The sequence below is a fragment of the Perna viridis genome, chromosome 8 (assembly GCF_037379345.1).
Source record: "Perna viridis isolate PV_CMFRI_1.1 ecotype Kerala chromosome 8, ASM3737934v1, whole genome shotgun sequence".
Taxonomy (NCBI): domain Eukaryota; kingdom Metazoa; phylum Mollusca; class Bivalvia; order Mytilida; family Mytilidae; genus Perna; species Perna viridis.
This window is the reverse complement of record NC_142452.1, coordinates 25,386,200-25,408,752: the sequence shown is the minus strand read 5'-3', so window position 1 is coordinate 25,408,752 and position 22,553 is coordinate 25,386,200. Positions and strand designations below refer to the sequence as shown.

Here is a 22,553-nt window from a genome sequence, read left to right as displayed (position 1 = left end):
TAAGATGTAACCCATGTAACCATTGTAACCAGAGTAACCTAGGTTTAGAAAGAAACTCAAATTCACTGTAACCTTAAATATAGTTAATGTAACCAGTGTACCCATGTGACTTGACTAAAAATGCACTGAAAGCTGAGAAACAGTAGAAGAAAAACATTAAAAAGTTCAAATTTATCTTTGATTGTATTAATAGTTACTATCGAAGAGGCATACACTATCTGTATTTTTTTTATTTTCAAGTAACCAATTACAAATTACTGCCCTGTTACTTTGTAACCATGTATCCTGGTATAACCATACATATTACTGAGGTTAAAATGCTGGTATGCTTAATTATGCACACATATTTGGACCTATCTTTTTGGGAGTGTTGATAAAAACTAGCTTGCCAGACAACCTCTAGCACTGGTAGAGTAATAAAAGATGTAACAGATAAGGCAATAGTAAAACTTGAATTGCGTTAATGTTAACCAGAACCAAAACGACACAAGTTTATGATGGTTTCTTAATAAAAATGATCGGGAGATACTTGATCTCTAAGTGTGGGCCAAGATATGAAGCTGACTTCACAGTGTCTGCAGTATATCCTTTATCCCAAGTTCTTTGGGGTAGATGCGATGTATAAAATCCCCGAAGCTAAGGATTGTTTAACGATAATACGTCATTTATATAGCGATTCAGCTGTCTATAACGGGTCCAAGGAAATACCCAAGACTACCCAGAATACCCAAAACATTATAGAGTAATCATGAAAATTATTGAAAACATATATTTTCTATTGAAACATAATATTTTTAATGGAAATTAAAAATATATATATACATCTATTTAAAACGGGTGAATTACAACAGACGGATTGTCAATGCGATAGACAATTAAATGCACCCAGCACTTGTTCGTTCATATTAACGGATCCACGGCTGCATTCTCACTGTATATACTTGTATTATGTATTCTTTTTTTAATATGTAAGAACAAAGTGTGTCCAGCCTGGTGATCAGTCAACCGTGAAGACATTTCTCACCATAGTATATTCAAATGAGATTAACAAGGCAAGTGATTGTTTATGCAAATGATATGAATACTGAATCGAAATATTATCTTTCATAAAATAAAACAGATTTCGATCAATTTGAAGGTTCAAGTGTATATTTTGAGGTATTCTTGGGTATATCTATGGTCCGGTCTATAGCTGATTCTGAATAAGAAAAAACGAAAGTGAATTCGGTTGGTTTTGACATGCATGAATAGCGTTCTGTCTGCTACTTAAAAAAAGGACAACCAAACCAAATGGGACGACTTGATACATTAGATTAGAGTAAGCTCCCGTTTCCTTATCGATGTAAACAAATCCCGGGAAGTTTCAGCTCGAGAATTAGGTGTATGCTCCAAGTGAAGATTACAAATTTGAAGTCTACACTAAGTACTTTCATGCAGTTATACTTTTTTTTACAGAATGCCCATGTTTTGATAGAAGTTGTTTTTCGCATGTCTCCTTGCTGGCTTGGTAGACTATAACGTTCGGGTCCAAAGTTCATGGCTCATGTTCTTGTCTGTAGCACTGACATAAGACTTCTACTTCTACCAGTTCGCGACCGCCATCAATTACTGATGATACTGTCACTTTTAGTGCGCAATGCCATATTTTACTTTGTTGCCATTAAAAGAAAAATTAACAAAGTGCTGTACAATTAACTGTGCAAGTAAAAACAACTTGATTAATTTAATCAAGTAAATGAGCCTTGAAAGATTCAAGACTCTTGGCAGAGGCAATGTCAGTGGGCAGAGCATTCCAGTCCCGGATGGTTCTTGGGTAGAATGACTCTTTCCTCAGTATTGTGTTGCATGATGGTAATTGGTAGGAGTGTAGGCCCATATTTCGACTGAGTCTTACTGGACTGCTCAATCTGTTGGTCGCGTCGATTTTCACCAGACCATTTGCCAGTTTGTACATTAGTACGAGTCTAGCTCTCCTCCTACGTTCTTCTAGTGTTGGCCATTTTAGATCTTCTAGGATGTTGGTAACTGAAGAAGTGTTGTGGTATCTGTTCGCTACATATCTGGCCGCTCTACGCTGGACCATTTCAATCCGGTGTTTGTCCTCTTTCAAGTATGGGTCCCAGGTTGTGCATGCGTATTCCATGGTTGGTCTAACTAATAACTGGTAAGCTTTCTCCTTAATGTTGGCATTTCTGATGTTAAGATTTCGTCTCAAGAAGCTCAAAGTGTTGTTTGCTTTCTTGCAGATGTTTGATATGTGCTGGTTCCACTTCATATCTGATGTTATAGAAACTCCTAGATATTTCGCAGTTGTTACGTGCTCCAGTTCATGACCATGGAGGAAATAGCTGTTCTGAATAGGCTGTTTCTTTCTTGAGATTGACAGAACATTGCATTTCTCGGGATGGAAGCTCATTTTCCATCTTTGTTCCCATTCTGCCAATTTATTTAGGTCATCTTGTAGACTTATCTTATCAATATCAGATGTTATTGTAAGATATACAATAGTGTCGTCTGCAAACAATCTGGTTTTTGATATGATGTTTTCTGGCATGTCGTTGATGTAGTGTAAGAACAAGCTGGGGACCAAAACCGATCCCTGAGGAACACCAGATTCCACCTGTATGTATTTGGATGTTTCTCCTTCTACAACTACTGCCTGATTTCGATTATTTAGAAAGCTTTGTATCCATCTGTTGGTGTTACCTCTTATCCTATAATGATGTAATTTGTGGGTCAATAAGCTGTGGCACACTTTGTCAAAAGCTTTACTAAAATCCATAATCAGACAGTCCGTTTGTTTACCGTTGTCAAGGTTTCTGGTTATATCATCAACAAACTCAACAAGTTGAGTGTCACAGGACAGACCTTTCCGGAACCCATGCTGTAGTGGATGTAATATATCATGTCTGTCAGCATGTGCCATGATATTGCTGGTGATGATATGTTCCATTATTTTGCAGGCGATACAAGTCAGAGATACTGGACGATAGTTTATAGCCTCAAACTTCTTGCCTTTCTTGAAGATGGGACAAACGAAGGCTGTTTTCCAGATACTGGGTATTTCTCCGGTGTTATAGGACTCTCTGTATATGATGGTAACTATCGGTGATAGATGAATGGCCAGTTCTTCCAGGACTCTTGGTGTAATATTGTTCGGTCCAGGTGCTTTGTGAGGGTTCAGGTTTTTCAATAGTATAGTAACACCCACTTCTGTAATCTGGATGTCTGGCATGGTATCGTATGTACCTTTCATACTACAGGTGTCAGTTAAAGATTCAACTGATACTTTGGACTTGGTTGAAAATGCCTTCTGGAATTGTTTATATAAGATGTTAGCTTTATCTTAGGAATCTGAATGTAACGTTCCATCTGCTTTCAATGGTGGTATATTGTTATCTGATCTTTTATGCTTTATGTAGGTCCAGAAGCGTTTCATACGGTTTCCACTTCTAGCACAGTCATCTGTTTCTGGTGTCACTATGCCCTCTATATACTGCCAATATGCTTGCCTAAGTTGTCTCTGTGTTTCCTGTTTTAACTTTTTATATTTCTCGTTATCCGCTTTGTTGCCAGATTTCTTCTTTCGTTTATAGCATCAGTCTCTCTTACGGATCAATCTCTTTAAGTCCCTGTTTATCCATGGACATCCATCTTTATTTTTTGCTGTTTTGTGTGGTATGTTTCTTTTCATGCTGTCATCTAATTTAGACTGAAAAAGGTTCCACATAGATTTCACTGATTCCCCATTGCTCTTCATATTGATGATTTCTTCATGGATGGATTTGACATCATTGACAACATTTTCCCATTTTGCTTTGCTATACAGTGGAATCTGTCGTGGTTTCTGTTGTTGTCTAGTTGGAATGATATCTATTTCAGTGTAAACAATGTCATGGTCGGATATTCCTGGAATGATCTCTGTCCTACGGAAACTAGAAGGTTGGTTTGTGATGACGAGATCTAAGGTGTTGGTACCTCTAGTTGGTTCTTCTACTATTTGTGTAAGACCATGATCGTCTAATATGTCTGTAAAATTATGATGAATTTTTGCATACTGAGTGTTCACCTTTAGTGTGTTTCCTTTCCAGTCCCAGCCAGGAAGATTAAAGTCTCCAGCTACCACTACGAAAGCATTTTTTATTCTGGAAGCTCTATCCAAGCTCTTGCCAAATTGGTTCATACTCTCTTCATTGGATGTTCTAGGGTTGTAGTAAGTGCAAAGGTATATAGCTTTGTGGCCGACCAGCTCTAACTTGCACCATACTATTTCACAGTCAGTTTGTAGTTCCGGTGTAGCTGTAGCAATGTAGTTGTTTTTTACTGCTATAAGGACACCACCGCCTGATAGATTGCGATCGTTTCTGAAAATGGTATAGCCTGATGGAAAAATCTGTGGGTCTTTTATACTGCTATCAACCCAAGTTTCTGTGCCAAATATTATATCTGGGTTTATACTGCTAATCATGTTGTCGATCAGATGTTGCTTTGTTTTAATGGACTGGAAATTTACATTTAATATTCTTAGTGGTTGTTGTTTTACTCGCTTTGATGTTGACGTTGTTCTCGTTGGTGTTGACGTATGCACTGGTTTAATTTGGTTAGATGGAACTGGACTGGCAAAGGAGGTGTCTGATAACACACTAAACTGGTTTGATGTACTGAAAACCATGGAGAAGCAAAATGATGTATAGTTTGGGCAGTTACAGGCAAGGCAATCCCAAGCGACAGCAGAGTCGTTGACATGTTCTAAGTATAGGCTAGATCTCATGGACTGACAATTTGCATGATACCATTGGTTGCATGTATCGCATACAATGCCTTTATCATCCCATGTAACTGGCTTGTCACAAGTACCGCATGGGTAAATTGAACTAGATATTGATGGTCCAGGATTGATGTTTACATCATTAGCCATTGTGATAAGGAACATGGACAGGTATGCTAAGATGATACTAGGCTAAAAACCACTAATTCCACTTTCCATAGGCTTCTATGCTAATTTCACAATATTCAATGGCTTCTCTGGACTTTACCTTAACTTTAACCTGCAGAGGACTATATATCAGCATGATTCTACATATGTCAGCTCACAATCCTCAGAATGGCATGTGGGGTTAGCAGACTTGCAGTGCAGTACTGGTCATCGGAAGTGAAGGGTCTATAAATAGCATGGGAAATCCCAGTGTTTTCACAAGATAGGGGTATATTTAAAAATCATTATGGAGATTAGGCTTCACATCACAAGAAGCAAAATGCACCTATAAAATGTACAGAAATGTTTTTCCTTTCAGAAACTGTTTAAATTTTTTAAATAAGATGAGAACTTTTTTCACAGCACTATGAGGAACAGGGGTAATTTCTGCGTAGGACTATTTTTGCGTACGTTCCAAATGCTCATTGGTTGAATTGGTGGTCTGTAACCTAAACTAGGTCGATGTTTTAGAAATGCATGCATATCCCTCCCATTGTTCTGATTAGTAATCACTCTAATAACAACACAGTCGTAATCTGTTGAACAGGTATGGTTGTTTACGATAATAAGTGTGTGAAATTCATCTCTCAGATGGATAGATGTGTATCGGATGATGAAGCCTTGTATTAAGATGACTAAGATCAGTTTTGGTGTCATAGTCGCCATTATTGTTTACGGTCCCATCAGAAAAAAAAAAAACTGACGGTTACAACTACTGGGCAAAATTCTGTATGATGGCCTTCAAGGTGTGTTTCTCTGTGTGATGTTTGTGTAATGCAATCTTACCCACTGACCACTACAATTTTGTAATCAATTTAGGATTTAGAAATGTGAAAAATATCAAAAAATATCAGGAGCTGTTCAAAATTCCTGCCATTTTGTTGGGCATGCGCACAGACGTTCAATATTGCGGAAAAGAGGGTATAAATGGGAAGATAGTGTCGATAGGAAAAGTCTATACATTATATGTTTGAATGACCCGGCCATCGAAAGCAATATTTTTATGATAATATGAGGAAGGCGAAACACAGCCGCTTGTTTGCCTGTGAGGTGAAACCTTTTTACACTTGAAGAAACAGTACTTAAAAACACCTTTGATAATTTTTGTCAGCTCAAATAAATTATTCTAATAGCCTTTCAGTATGGTAAATTTTGTAATGATATACAATTTTAATTGTCCTAATGCATTATCCTAAGTGTCATGGTCTGATATGTCTATGGGCAGCAATGTTCGGCATTCGTAAGGAATTATGGATTGTCATGGTCCGAAATCTCTTTTGGTCGAGATGTCCTGTATAGGTAAACATTATGGTCCCTATAAACTGTGAACATCTACAGATTTCTCTTATTTCATTTAGTTTCGTTTCATACTGTTTTGATTTGTATCGTTTTATTTTGTTTTTATTTCGTTTTGATTCATTTTGTTCTGAATTGTTTCGTTTCGATTCTCTTTTAATCAATTCTTTTCATTCGTTTTTGTTTTGTTATTGTTTTGCAATTTTTTAAGTACTCATGAATTGTGGGTATTACTTATTACGTCATTTTCGTAAACATCTGGGCGCCATACTGCAGACTGTTACGGCCAACCCTATCTTGCAAAAGCTGTGATTCGATTTGTATTTAATCATCGAAACTAGCAAATATTTTCCAAGACTGGTTTGGGCCTCATTCGCATTTACAAAGTATATGCAAATGAAGCTGCCATGATGCTGTTTTTAAGCTCCTGAAACTGAAGGTACAAACCGGATATTGATGCTTTTTCTGGCCATAAGTATACAGAAGCCAGTTGATAATACAACCAAGCGTATAACCAAGCTGGCTGAGTGGTCTAGGGCATTGGACCTTGTGCAGTGTTGCCGAAGATGTCCAGCATAGCATTACAAGTTCAAGTCCAGCAGAAGGAATGACCAAAAATTTGCTTTGCGTTTTAGCTGTCTTGGATATGCATAATTACTTAAGGAATTTCTTTGCAAATTTGACAATTCTAACATTGTTGGGAATTTTTCACATCCTTCTATGCTTACATTATCTTCCCTGTATTAATTTGATCCGATGGAGCAGTCTTGTGTCTGTAGTAGTCGATCAGTTGATTGTCTTATGTATGCTGATGAAATTGTTGTTGTTGTTTTGTCTAAAACCAGGGACTTTATATTACAGGGACTGGTCACTCCTAACAAAGTCTATACAATCATTTTTGCTTATTTGTCTTAAAAGACCTAATTTTGAAATGGAAAAAATATTTATATTCTTCATATTTTAAACAAATAAAGAATACATGTTGCAATTCTCCAATTTTTTGGGAAATTCCGATTTGGGACATCACTCATCAAAGTCCATCCAGTGGTTTTCACAAACACCCTTAGCAAACACCAACTTCCAACACAGAATTTGAGAAAATTGGCTAATGAATAGGCTGTTACATGTAGCAATGGCAGTGTTCTATATAGATTAATACAAGTGACTTCTCCCTTTAATGTACATTCCCTTAGACAATATATGTGATTTAAATGTCTTGGCTTTGATGAAAATAAACAAAGAAATTCAATTTGAATTCAAATTAAAATTTGAATTGTCTCTCAAGGGCATTTACATTTAACATTAAAGAAATTCAATTAAAATTCAAATTAAAATTTGAATTGTCCCTCAAGGGCATTTACATTTAACATTGATATCCATCAGATAACATAAGACATTACACAATAATACAATAAAGGGACATAACTTGTTATATGGTACTAATGTAGCACAATACATGTATCTTTTGTATATTTGTAGTCCAGATGAGATGAGATGCATTTATTTGTTTTAATTTGAGAGAACCAAGCTTTTTCTAACATTAAATTTGTCCATTGACAAAGGGCATCATTTTAGCTGTCTCGAATAGTCATAATTACCTAAGGAATTGTTTTAAAACTTAGGGTGAAAATACCTGTTTATATTTAGGAAACAATAGATAATTTATGGGACAACTTAAACAATTACCCAAGCTCTGTACTCCATCTGAAAGGGTGGCAAGAACAGAAAATTGTTATTAATTGCTATTGCCATCATTTGGCGTCTGTCGTTGTTGTCCATCATCGTTGTCCGTCGTTGACAATGTTTCAAAACTCTTCTTCTCTGAAACTACTTGACCAATTGAAACCAAACTTGGTATGAATGTTCCTAGAGGTATCCTGCATAGAACTGGTTTGGGGATTTATGATCTGTTGAAAAACATGGCTGCCATTACTAAAAATAGAACATAGAGGTTAGACAGTAGTTCTTTGCATATTTCTCCAAAATCGTTAGGTTTACCTAAATTGATGGGGTAAAAGTGTTCAGCATGATGAGATCTATCTGTGATCAAATTTTCATTATAATCTGTTCAGCTATGTTTGAGTTATTGCCCTTTTTCAACGTTTCTTTTGCTAATTTTAATGTTTATTTCTTTCAAAAATCTTCTCCTCTGACACTATTTGACCAATTGGAACCAAACTTGGTATGAATGTTTCTTGGGGTATCCTTCATAGAGCTGATGTGGGATAAATATGGCCTCTGTTACTAAAAATGAAACATAGGGGTTAGACAGTACTTTTTTGCATATATCCAAAACCATCAGGTTTAGCCAAATTCTTTTAGTTGCTGAAATGATTATTATTATAAGGCCCACAAAGGTCTCCAAGGGATTAAAGTTGTCGGACGACTCCGAGTAAGAGCTGTAGCCCTTGAAAGTCGAAAAATGACATCTTTTTTTACTGTTTTCAGCCAATATTTTGAAAACTATGATAGAATGAAACTTTCAGTTGCTGAATTGATACTTATGATAGGGCCTACAAAAGTTTGTGGGGGTCAAAGTTTTGGGGTGAATCCTTGTTAGAGTTATTGCTCTTTAAAGGCAAAATGTTGTGTCTTTCTGAACGGAAAAATTTAAGCAGGTGAGTGATTCAGGCTCCTGGGAGCCTCTTGTTTGAAGTGTCTATCAAGTACATGTAACATAAAAATGATCCCAAAATGCTGATCCTTAATTTTCTGACCTTGAACTCTGTATTTTTATCTTCCAGAATACAATGTACATCAATGACTGCCTAGGACTGCATTTACATTGAAATAAAATGTATGTTGACATTCTTATTAAACATTTTCATTAGGATAAAATAGTCAACTGTGTATTACAGAGTTTGTTTTTCTTTCAGGTTGGTATTTGAAAGGAAGTAGACATGTTACGATCCCGGCAGATCAGAGCTGTAGTTTCCATTTTACAGCACCAGTATAAAAGCAGTCCTCTGCCTTTGATTTCACAAAGCAGACAGGGTATTTATCAGAAACAGATATATGGACCTATTATTCGATATCAGGTTACTGCTGCTACTGCAAAACCAAATGAGCTGAGAAAGAATATGCCACAGGCATCATTTGACATTCCAAAAATGACAGAGTTACTGGACCATGACAATCATGAAATGCGTAAACAGTTCCGCCAATTTGTCAGTGATCCTGTGATGATACCTAAGTACAACATTCCACTGGCCGAAGAAAGAGACATAGCTTTAAAAAGGTTGAAACGGATTTGTGATGCTGGCTTCATTTCAGTACTAGATTTTAGAAATAATCCCTTGCGTGTCTTTGCTACACATGAATTGGCTGCCATTATTGACCCTGCCATGACCACCAAGATGACAGTGCAGTTTAATCTTTTTGGTGGAACTGTGTTGAAACTTGGTACAGAGAGACATCACAGCAAATTATTAAAGGGTAAATTATTGTAGTTACTTTCCATATTGTACATATACTGTTATGTTGAACCTTTCTTAGTCTAAATGTGACTGCATTAAAAATCTGAGGCATTTTCTGAAGTCCCATCTGTATCAATCAAACTTGATTTTCTTTCGCTTAAAAGAAAAATTTGGGTTTTTCAAATATTGATTTAATTGCTATGATTCACTGTTTATTATATTGCAAGCAGAGGGACTGGGTGAATTCCTCAAGTTAAACAGGATTGGGACTCATCAGAGTTTGATGTATCAAAGATTTAAATGCATTATGTAAAGGGAACTTTTGCAGGGATTGACAATTACATTGATTTATCTGAGTTTGACACAAGGTTCTACTGTTACTCCAGTTCTTGCCTATTTCCTGTCATTTGTTGACCTGGTTAAATCAGTTTTTGTTCAATGCAGATTGAGCCATTGTTTACACTTACCAAATGTTTCAGTCCAAAAAGCGTTCAGTTTTGACTGGTTTTTCCCTATTTTAATTTGACTATTATGATTTGACTATTCTGATTTCAGTAAAGTTGCACCAATTATTTTTGAACATCTTACAAGTTTGAAGTACATTTGTAATTTGTGGAACTCGTACTGTAATTTATTTTTGTGGTTTCTGTGATCAATCTACTTTTCTGCAGCTTCAAATTGTTGATTGCATTGCCAATGATTATAGTCACTATGGTTTAATTTCTCCATGACAGGTCTTACCGCAAAAATCATGAAAAAAAACTGCCATGCCAAAATTTCAGTCTACACCATATTTAAATCATAGATTTAGGGAAAGTTGACCATAAGTTATTGCAATTTACTATGATAAAGAAAACTTTTTTTGGTTATCATTGTTACGCAAAACTCATACATGTACCTATATGTTTTAGTTGCCAAACTAAAGTTCAATATAAACAAATGCAATACAATTGTAACTGTGTTGATTATATTTTACGACAGTATATGATTATACTTACATTTACATGTACATTTAATTGGCTCCATTTAGAAACGACAGTTTCAGTGACATGTTCGACACATGGCAATTTTTATCCCACATTTTTTTTGTTCCAATGTAATGTATGTATCATATATACATATGTCCAATAGTACATATATTAGATCAACAATGGATGCCTCAGAAAAAGATTTAATACTTCCTTAAGAAAACAACTAAATTTTGCACAAAATGAAAGAGTTAACTCTTTTTTTTCAATGAAATTCAATGCTTTCTATGTAATTTATTTCTCATTAACTTGGATGTTATTGGCCATTTTTTGTCAATTTTACACATTTGAAAGACAAATTGACAAAATGACAAAAAAATGGCAACCCCGTGCATCCCACTCTGGATCCGCCATTGGTCTTTCAAATTTGAATAGTTGTCAGTTACTTACATGTATTTTTTATGATGGAATATTCTGTAGCCCGTAAAAATCTATATGTATTGGATGAATGGCAACTGTGATCTTGTGTATTTGCCTGGCCAAGTTATATCAAAACTTGCTGCTTTCCCACCCAGTATGCTTCATATCGGAGGTAGATTGATGACTGGTTGAGTCAGAATACATATTTCGTGTCTAAATGGGTTGACATACATGCACTTACTTGAGGGGTTACCTCCATTACCTAGCACATTGAAATTCTGGCTCATTGCATTGTACTGGTACAAAACAGGGTCTGTTAGATTGAACAAATGCGTTCATCCTGAAATGTTTGAAATATCTGCCATAGGACATTAAGCCAAAATCAATCAATCAACGTATTTCATGGAAATACAAACTGTCATACCAATATAATTAAAATTATACTTATCAATTGTTTCATTCAGCCACTGCATGTAGGATCTGACAACACTCACTCCATTCTACTTTCTGTTCAGCTGACATTTTTAGAATCCTCAGGTTTTGTCCTTAAAATAATGCTTTCAAAATCATGAAAGATTAATTCTAATTGGCTGATCAGAGAGTTCACTAGAACAGAAAGTTTGCTGTCATTATCATCTATTCTCAATTTTATGATTATTTTAAAGGAATAGATACCTTAGATGACATAGGCTGTTTTGGCTTGACTGAACTAGGCTATGGCAACAATGCAGTAGAAATGGAGACAACCGCTACGTATGACAAATCTACTCAGGAACTGATTGTCAACACACCCACTACTACAGCTCAGAAATACTGGATCACAAATGGTGCTGTCCATGCTAAACATATCATAGTGTTTGCTCAGCTGATGGTTGATGGAAAAAATCAGGGTTTGTAGTTTTTTTAGGGGAGATATTGTTAACGTATTTTACATTTGAATCTATCATTGTCGGAAACTTATGATTTATGAAGTGTAGTCAACCGTGAGTTTCCAGCGATGAAACCTATACAAGTATTTTACATTTAAATCTATCATTGTCGGAAACACATGATTTATAAAGTGTAGTCAACTGTGAGTTTCTAGCGATGATACCTATATAAGTACATGTTAGTTGTCTAAACCAAAGGGGTTGGGTTTTAGATAGATTTTAATTCATACATATAAAATGGTCATTAAAAACAATTTTTAGTTTACTAAGATATTCAATTTTCTACTCTCTCTCAAGAGGGCAGTACAAAAAAACAATCAATAAACATGTTGAGACTACTGGCTTATCTTGGGATATCTCCCTCTTGAATCTTAAAGATTATTTTCTGCTTGAATTATTTGCTGTAAATCGATGTATTCTCAATACTACAAGTGTAATCATATATATATACAACTGATACTAGTTTGGGAATATTTACCAGAGGCAGACTTGAATTCTTCATTATTTGTATACAAAGAGATTTATCTGCTTCCTTTAGGAAAAAAACCATTGTCTAAGGCTATTTACCAATGTAAGTTAATTTTTTTTTTATGAAAGTAAATGAGGAAGGTAGGTACATAAGTGATTGATTGTTCCAAGACAGTTGTCAGGTGCCTTTTATAGAGTCATGATGATGGAGTTGTTTTTATTTTTGTTGGTATGACGATGTAAATTGAAAAAGAGGCAGTCACAGAAGAGACAAGGGGTGGTCTGACAACCAAGAAATTAATTTAATTTGGCCTTCATTATATTTATTAAGTGTAATTAAGTGTTTGAAAGAATCAGGCAAAGTGGAAAAAATCAGAAACATGCATGTCAAAAACCCACCAATCTGACAATATAATATCACCAAAGAATGATTTCTCTATTTGAAAATAACACTATTTAATCTCTGCATCACTGGATTTGCTCAGAAATTTTTCAGTTGAATGTTAGAAAAATGAGGTTTTTGACAGAGTTTTCTGCCCTTGAAATGTTTATTTTCAGTGCATTTCAATGAAATTATAACTCAATGCACCAACATGATATGGAAAATATTGTCTTTTTTACTCGATTCTGGTGGTGCAAATAGTCAAATTACAATGTGCATAATCAGAATGATGGTTTTTTTCCCCATGTTTCACCCACTGCCTGATTCTTACTGGGACTGACTGACACTAATAACATTCGTATGGTAAGTTCTTATATACCTCATAACCATGTTTATCTTGCGAACCCTTATACTTGTAGTTGCTACATTTAGCTACTCCAACTTCTGTATTTGTTTTTCCTATGCAAGAAAGGTTGGCAAAATATTTTGTATTTATTATGAAGAATTGATTTTATTGGTATATGAATATAATTATTTTTTTCCAGGAATCCATGGAGTTTTGGTGAGGATTAGGGACAAGGATCTCAAGATTATGCCTGGAGTCAGAGTAGAAGATATGGGATACAAAATGGGACTTAATGGGGTAGACAATGCTAAACTGTTCTTTGACAATGTCAGAGTACCTAAAGAGAATCTTCTCAACAAATATTCGGATATTGAAGATGATGGGAGCTTTGTAACCAACATTAAAGGTTCAGGAAGGGCTAGGTTTCTTACTGTTGCTGATCAGCTGCTATCTGGGAGAATTTGTATTGCAAGTATGGCTCAGGGTGGGTCAAAAGCTTGCCTGTCCATAGCTTTGAGATATGCTGCTACCAGATTGGCTGTTGGGAAGACTGGGAAATCTGATACCCCAATACTCCAGTATCAACTACAACAGCGTGCTCTGATACCACTGCTTGCTCGAACTTATGCAATGAACTTTGGACTGGATTACATCAAAGATCGTTGGGCCTTCCAGAAAGAAGATGGATCAGAACATGCAGAGGTCGTCACAATGTGTTGTGTCATAAAAGCCTTAGTTGGATGGCATTTTGAAGACACTGTGTCCATCTCTAGAGAAAGATGTGGAGGTCAAGGTTATTTGTCTTGTAATCGATTTGGCAGCTTTCTTGGCAGTGCCCATGCTGCTCAGACTGCTGAAGGAGACAACAGTGTCCTCATGCAAAAAGTAGCAAAAGAAAGACTTGAAACATTTAAACCTCTGAAAGTTGATAAATCACTAACAGAGGATCTTACTAATTTGAAGTTTTTGCACAATCTGCTTGCTAACAGGGAGAATATTTTGTTCATGACCCTTGGTAAGAAGATGATGGCTGCAGGCAAGGAAGGTCTTTTTGACACATGGATGTACCAGGAAAATGACTTGATTCAAACTGCATCAAAGAGTTACGGAGAACGACTCATAAGTGAAAGATTTGCTTTGACAATCGAACAAGCTGACACATCCCTGAAACCAGTCCTCACATCACTGTATCATTTGTATCTCATTGACATTCTAGAGAAAAACTTGGGATGGTTTACTGTGTCCAAGACTCTTTCATTAGAAGCTGGTGCCAAAGTAAATGGATTAGCAGCAGAGTTATGTAGGCAGATCTCTCCTCAGTCCCTAGCCCTGTGTGATGCCTTTGCTATCACAGACACAATGTTATCGGCACCCATTGCTTTGGACTGGGTAGAATATAATGTCGGTGACAATCAGGGAGAGGTTCAGTAAAGGGGTTGTAGAGCAATATGTTAAACATATAAAGTGACAAGGCTCTGGTGGGAAAAAACCATCAAAAGAAAAAAATTGTATTTTCAGATTATATTTTTGAAAATTGAAAGATATAGATGTATGTTAATATATAAACTTGAGTGAAGAATTATAAATACAGTTAATTGCAGTTTTTTTACATGTACTGTCAAACATTGTTCATAAATACATGTAATTCTGAAATCAGTATTATTATTTTTTTTTAATTTCTCGCCCTTTATTGATAAGTACTTTGATTTCGTTATCTTTATTATAAAAAGCTAGAGTTTATGATTTTACACTCAACTCTTAACGAAAAGTTTATATGGTCACTGTACTGCTGCCTGTCCTACAATATATGTCTTTATTCTCATAAATAAATTGATATAGAGAACATAAATACAATTTGAAACACAAGAAAAACAGACACACACACTATAAATATTTACATAAAATGAAGACAAGGAAACAGATAGAAGGAGTGGATGGAGTACCAATGCGAGAATTTATAACTTTTATCAAGCTATAAACTTTAAGAAGCAAACATGGCTTTTCAGTTGACATCAAGTTCGAAAATATCGTTTCTTCTCTCCACTGCTATGTTCCAATTTCCCATGATCGTAGTTGTGTAGTCAAATACTAGTATGCTGTGACGTACAGTTGGTCCTCAAAGTTTAATTTTGCAGTGGTTGATCCAACCGGAAGGGGGGTCTAATGATTGTCCATTAGAACACGTTCACAAAATTTTGCTAAGAACTTCGCACTTATAAGCCACAATTATCCATTATCAGTTTCAAGTCATTGTATCATGTTTTCTTGTGCGTTGTGGAAAATTTGGAGTCTTAGATATCAATATCTAGCGGTATATTCAATTGTTTGTTTTCTCAGTTTAAACTCGTGAGCTGATCTGGCTCTGTTAGTCTTGCGTACATTACTTAAGTCTTGTCTTTTTTAACTTTAAGTTGCCACTTCGATGACGATCGATGCAGTGTTGATAATTGTTGTTGAAGGTTTATCTCAGAGTCTGCAATCAAAACAATATTGTCTGCGTATGAAAGAATGCTGATCTCAAAATTCACCAAGTCTTACGCCACAGTGAAGGGAGTTGATTTTGGTTGTGAGGTCGTTTATAAGAATTGCAAATAATGTAGGGTCGCAATTACCTCCGTGTCGAACACGAGGCTCGATGGAGAACCAGTCCGTTAAATCACTATTCAGTCGTACACAACTTTGTATATTAGAGTACATGCTTTGTATCGTCCGTATCATATTTCGTATTTGCCAATTTAAGTTTATGCCATATGTAGAGATGGCTGACGGAATCAAACGCTTTTCAGAAGTCTACGAAGCACAAGTATGTTTCTAATTTCATCGTTTTCTTGGTTCTAGGAGTAGTGCATATGGTATATATATGATTGACACAAGATCTAAGCTTCCTAAATCTACTTTGTTCCTCGGATAAAATTTTGTTACGATCAAGACAGGTTAAAAGACACTAATAAAGAATAGAACTGAAGATTTTGGAAACGGTCGACATTAAACTTGCGCTGCGATATCCTAGCAGATCACGATTGTCCTTTCCAACCTTTAGAATTTAACGGATAATACTTTTGCACTGGTATAGGGAATTTTTCCTCGATTGAAACACAGGTTGAAAAGCTTTCGAAGCGGAATGGCTGAATTGTCGTTTTGTAGGATTTCTTTCTACAAATTGACAACACCAACTGCTTCTCTTAGTTTAACGTTTATCATGGCTTCTACAATTTCATTCAAATTAATATCACTATTCATGTCGATCAGTACGAGGAATTCATCTTTTTCATCCGGTTATGTTCCCTTTCCATCTGACGATTAAATTTTTCAAGACTACAAATAAAAGCCTTGTCAACCTGGGTCGCATATCTGACTTGAAGAGTTTCGAATATACTGCTTTCCATCGCTTTTTGATTGTTTCTTCGTCGAAACTGATACTTCCATCATCAAGAAACACACTGTCAACTTTTAAATTGATGTTGTTAGATTTTTTTCGATTTTCGGCCCGAGTTCGTTTACTTATCTCCAAAACTGTTTTGGGTTAGTATTGTTAAGTGTCTGTATGTTTTCACGAGTTTTTGCGTTATATAAGGTTTGGCAACGACGTAAATGTTTGTCGAAGGTATTCAGGTTATGTATGAACACAGACCATCAATATATCTGTAGCCCGATCGGATTCTTTATAGAAATACCTGCCTGCGTTATTCAATCAAATTTCATATATCTCTTCGTATTATATGGATCGAAGACAAAGGTTTTTTAAGAGCATCCTTAAAGCAGAACTTCTTTCAACTTTAATTGAATTTCAAATTTTGTACAATATTGTGTTTTAACTTGATAATCTGATTTAAAGCAGATCGTGTCCATAATGAACTTCAAACCCTTATTTTTACGTAGGTCAAATACAAATTTTGAGTTTACACGTATGCAAAGTTGCAGTCGTATCATGTTGTGCTCGACGAAGCTCTCCATTAAACAGAGAAAAATGGGTGACAGTCGTATCATTTATCGTTGCAGTTTGTTTTAAAGCTTTCTAAATCACAAAGCGAAAAGAAGCGAAAACAAAATGTAAGAAAAAGAAACAAAATCATGAATACCACATGCTGAAAAAAAATCAAAACAAGCCATTGAAAAGAATCCGGGAGAAAAGAAGTGAAACAAAAGATAATCACTTTTTTGGTCTCTGGGAATTTCGAGTTTTAATACCCACTAGAAGTACGGCTACATATTTCTGGGTTTTATACGACCGCAAACAAATTTTTCAGTCGTATAATGGTATCACCTTATCGTTGTCGCCGTTTGTGTCCATTAACTTAAGTTTATTTACGACAACTTGAGTTAAAATTTCTATCCAATCTTTTGAACTTTTAACACATTATTCCTATAGTCATGGCGGAGGGTTCTATAGTTCGGAGGTTTTTGTCTACCCATTTTGGAAATAAGGGGCTAAAAGGGGGAAATATATGGTATTTTTTAGAAGAGATAGAAAAGCTGATTTTCGTCCCGAATTTTATGATTCAGCTGTCAATTTGCAGTTCCTTTTGAAATTATGTTTTGAAATTTTTTACAGAGTTGGCTTATCTTTAACCATTTTGAGTTAAAGACGACGCCCAAAAAAGTCGAGTTTTTAGTTCACCTGGCCCAAAGGGCCATGCGAGCTATTGACATTTCTTGGCGTCTGTCGTCGTCGTTGTCGTTAACAATTTTTCAAAATTTTTCTTGGATGCTACTGGACCAATTAGAACCAAACTTAATATGAGTGTTCCTTAGGGTATTCTGCATAGAGCTGATGTGAGGATTTTTGATCCGTCGAAAAACATGAAAGCCGTTTTAAAAATAGAAGATTAGGGTCAGTCAGAAGTTTTTTTTGATGTCTCCAAAATCATTAGCCAAATTCTGATGCGGGATGAAAGTGTTCAATATGGTGAAATTTATCTGTGGTCAAATTTGCTGTTAGGGCATGTTGAAGATTTTGCCCATTCCGACGTTTTTCCCTATTTTTAATGTCATTACTTTCAAAAATCTTCTTCTCTGACACTACCAGACCAATTAAAACCAAATTTGATATGATTGTTCCTTAGGTTTTTTTGCATAGTACTGATGTGGGGATTTTTATCCGTCGAAAAACATGACCTCCGTTACTAAAATTAGAACACAGGGGTCAGACAGGAGTTCTTCTCATATATCTCCAAAACCGTAGGTTTAGCCAAATTCTGACAGGGAAAGTGTTCGGCAAGATGAGTTCTATCTGTGGTCAAATTTTCGTGTTAATCTGTTAGGCAATGTTGGCGTTATTGCTCTTCTTTGACTGTTAATGTTAATGTTATAACTTTTAAAATCGTCTCCTCAGAAACTACTGGACATAATTGAATGAAACTGATATGAAAATTCTATAGGAATGAGCAGAAAATTCCATGGGGAATCACAAAATATACTAATTAAGGAGGTAGACCTAGGGTGAGAGACACAATTACAAATAATTGGAACGTTTGCAATTACCATTTTACATCAATCTCATGTAAGCATCAAAGTAACTTGGACTGATTTCATTCTGTCTCAAATGAAAGCTTGAAAGACATTAGTGAAATTTAATGTGATACAAACATATCAATGATTTCATGAGTTATGTCCCCTACCATAGGTCTACCTCTTTAAACACAAAAATGTTTTGAAAAACGCGAATGCTTTAGGAGAAGATAAAATACTTCAAAAACTTCTGTGTAATCAGATGAACGCTTCGATGAATTACATAAATTAAAAAACAAAGATGCGTAATATGAAAGATCGCGATCCTATCGCATTCTGATATATATCAACTAGTAGTCTTTGTGAGAGTCCACAGTTCATTCCTTAGATTTTTTTTCTCTCTTAAGAACAAAGGTCATATGGAAAAGCCACATGTTAATTTCTGTTTACAATAATATTTTAAACAAAATATCAAAAAAAACCCCAAATATGTAGGCTTCCCAACAATTGATCACATTTTGCATGATTCGTAGCTGGAGTACTATTTAATAACAAAATTGTAAACATCGACACTGTAATGACATATCAACAGATTCACTGTATAACTTTTTAAAATTGAACCTTTTGATAAAAACAATGTTCCCTTTTAAGCAACGATAAATAAACTAAATACTCATTTGAATGCTGGAATATGTGAAAATCAAATATTTGAAATCTATTCAAGGCTTGAAAATAGAAAAGCCTGTTGTGATGACGGTATCATAAATAAGTATATTAGAAGTACATGTCATTTATTTCTTCCTATGTTTTGTAAGATGTTTAATATCACTTTTGTCAATGAAGCCACGACAGTGGCTGAAACTGACCTAGGCATCACATGAAAATCTTGCTAAATATTATAATTTGCCGTAGCACTCATATGTATCCGCGATCAGTACCATTGTGAATGGAAAAGAGTAAAACGCGAAATGGAAAGGAGTAAAAATAACCATGAAATTAATAGTTAATCAAACAGCATGCAAGGGAAATTTGTCTTTCATTTTATTTAGAAATCCGTGTAATATTTACGCAATACATTCGGACTGTTGATCACGTGGTGAAAAATTGTTACAGTCACCGGCCATCTCATGCGTATAAATATCTCACATGACCTTAGAAGAAAAGTTTCTGAAGCTGAAGGGGACGCAAAACGGGAAATAATTTGATTAAATAAGGTGGGTTACTGCGCGAAAGCACTCCCAAATGTAGACACAATTCTTCCATTACAGATACTATTTGCGAACAAATTTTGATTATCTTGAGGGAAAGAATGGATATGTTTTTTTTCTGTATCTGTAGCTCCTGCTAGTACCCTCGCGTCATCCCGCCATCTTGGATTTCTCCAGTTGAGCATCATGACAAATCTAAATATATTCTTTAATTTGCCTGACAATATTTAGATGTAGACTTCAAATAGCTGACAATAGTATTTGAGAGACAAAGTTTTACATGTTTTAATATTGATAAGAAAATGAATCCTATCAACACGTTAGTACAGTACTTTCGCATGCACCTTAACAGACGAGCATCATGTCAAATCTTCTGTATTAATCCTGTTTAATTTTTTTATAGCATTGATGTACAATATTTGTAAAACGTTCTTTGTTCTCTGGTATGTTAAATAGGTATGAATCTATCATGAGCTCATAGTCCTGATAATTTACCCTTTTTGGTGTGAAATGTATGATTATATTCATGTTACAAACTTAAGAAGGTCTGAACGTTTTGAATCAGTTTATTTTTATGCAACCACAGCTAAAGTATAGGTATTGCATGCTATACATACATTGTATGTACCAACAAATACTTGTAACATATATTCTTTTTCCGACGCAGTTACATGTATTTCAAGAATGAAATGTAGAAAATTATAAGTAAAAAGAACAAATTTTACTGCGTTAGCTATCTCTTTTTTTTGAAAAATAAGACTTGTTTACAATGTGTTCCTTGAAACAGTACAATAAACCTAGTTTCAATTGATGTATTCATATCATTGTTTGTCATCTTAATACATATTCACATATTTACAATTAACAACACATGTTGAAAACTGCGCAACGTACTTGTTTTTGTCTAAGTTTAGAATAGATAGTAAAAATGTTATTTACCAAAAGTTTTCAGTTTCTGTTTATTTAGAATATTTTGACAGCATTGCATTTAATAGGGATGGGACTTGCTAATTATCTGATTTAGCCATTAAACAAATATATGGGGTCCATTAGTACTGAAAGATACAAGTTGTTTGAATGACACGAAAATACAGATTGTTTCTAACACAGTCTTGAATACCGTTTTTGCGTCTCTCAGGACTGTTCCATTTTATGATTCTGTTAGCAATTCTATTTAGTAGAGGTGAAAGAATCTTGGTTTTGGGTGAACTACTATGTTGATGCTTTGGTCTGATTGTATGGTCATAATTCATCTTGATAGTAATTAGACACCAAAAATTGCAAATTTACATGCTTTGACACAGGGACACATGATTCAACAGTGGTTTAACTAAAGAGTCTCTGTCCATGTATGACTAAGGGAGAAGTCATGGAAGAGTGAATTAACATGTATATTTTTTAATGTGTATCGTCAAATCTGTGTGTGTGAAAAGTAAGAAGACGTTGAGTCCTCTTCTCCCATTCTTCTTGTCAACTCGAGAAGCCATGGCTGCTCAGCTAATAAACCGTCTTTAAAAAAAATTCTTCTAAAAGAAAGAATGGTTAAAATATTACTTTCCCTAGTTTAAAATATTACAATCCTTTTTTATGATTAGAAATGTGATTGTGCAGTAAGAAACAAAGCAAAATATGAAGGCTTCATTGACTCAGTACTACAGTACTTTGATTGATTCTGGGATTGTTCCCAATTCATGACTCATTGGAAATATTCTACCTTTTTATAAGAACAAGGGTGTCAAATTTCACCCTATAAACTACAGACCAATCACAATGTTCAGCTGTATTGGAAATTTCTTTAGCATGCGTTGCTTTACTCGCTTGCGCCTTTTTAGCCCCTGAAAAACATCATGTTTTTGAAAACAAAACACACAAATAGTTATATTCTTTAACAATCTCTAATGGAGTATTATCATACTGAAAATATACATTATTTGTAATTCTACCTCTAGAGAATATAACTATATTACTGTTTTCAACATTCACTCTTAATTTCCACATTCATTTCTAACTTAGTTGATTTTGTAAATCTTCTCCTGATTCTGCTAGCAGCACTATGTCATCTGCATATAGTACGGCACAGAGTTTTAAATATTTGTTTAATTCGATATCTTTAACATCTGATACGGACTCTAAACCTTAAGGATGTCTTCTTTCGAAAAAGCTATGGAGATCGTTTATACATTGTATGTAGTGAAAACAGGATGGGAGATAGATTTTCTAATTGACGAATACTTATATCACAGGAAAAATAATCAGAATAATATTCTGAACTATTTATTATTAACTGATGACTTAAAATACAATGTAAATTGCTCCTTTAATACAACAGGAGGTTTTAGCAACCATAATTTATACAGGGCACATGTCCTGTATTAATTCTGGCCCTGTATAAAAGTTAAACTTGTCCGCCATTTTGTTTGAAACAGACTATAGAAGGTATCAGCAAACTTGGTATATTAATATAGATCTATATAGAAAAGAACAGTTGGGGTGAATAAATGCATCAAGAGATCTGGAGTGTTACAGTCTTCACTAGGAAATATGTCATACTGAGCTGTATTTAAAGGTTTGTACATATAACTCCTGTTATTTTAAGTCATCAGTTAATAAAGGGATCATAAAATGGTTATTTTCATATTAATCCTGTATTATGTCCTCGTACAGTCGTATTGGGTTTGGGTTTCGACCACTTGTATT

The 22,553-nt window shown here is 35.0% G+C and overlaps 2 protein-coding genes across 5 annotated transcripts; one reads left to right on the top strand and one right to left on the bottom strand.

Annotated features, from left to right (window-relative positions):
- Positions 1 to 1,289: 1,289 nt before the first annotated feature.
- On the top strand, positions 1,290 to 14,857 carry LOC148609974 (uncharacterized). Of its 4 annotated transcripts, none has more exons than XM_088541648.1 (4): positions 1,290 to 1,423; positions 9,148 to 9,706; positions 11,741 to 11,965; positions 13,400 to 14,857. In XM_088541648.1, exons 2-4 carry the CDS (start codon positions 9,172 to 9,174, stop codon positions 14,629 to 14,631), a joined length of 1,992 nt encoding a protein of 663 aa, XP_088397774.1. In that variant the 5' UTR covers positions 1,290 to 1,423; positions 9,148 to 9,171; the 3' UTR covers positions 14,632 to 14,857. The 4 variants fall into 4 exon arrangements, with proteins under 4 accessions (XP_088397774.1, XP_088397776.1, XP_088397778.1 ...); XM_088541650.1 differs by having other exon boundaries at positions 1,294 to 1,381; XM_088541652.1 differs by lacking the exon at positions 1,290 to 1,423 and adding an exon at positions 2,977 to 3,098.
- On the bottom strand, positions 3,599 to 4,918 carry LOC148609975 (uncharacterized). Its single transcript, XM_088543165.1, has one exon. The coding sequence runs from the start codon at positions 4,916 to 4,918 to the stop codon at positions 3,599 to 3,601; it is 1,320 nt and encodes a 439-aa protein (XP_088399291.1).
- Positions 14,858 to 22,553: the final 7,696 nt, after the last annotated feature.

Coding starts and splice junctions, on each gene's coding strand:
- LOC148609975 (XM_088543165.1), bottom strand. CDS start 4,918: ATGGCTAATGATGTAAACATCAATCCTGGACCATCAATATCTAGTTCA.
- LOC148609974 (XM_088541648.1), top strand. CDS start 9,172: ATGTTACGATCCCGGCAGATCAGAGCTGTAGTTTCCATTTTACAGCAC. Junction 9,707..11,740: donor TCACAGCAAATTATTAAAGG/GTAAATTATTGT, acceptor ATTATTTTAAAG/GAATAGATACCTTAGATGAC. Junction 11,966..13,399: donor GGTTGATGGAAAAAATCAGG/GTTTGTAGTTTT, acceptor ATTTTTTTCCAG/GAATCCATGGAGTTTTGGTG.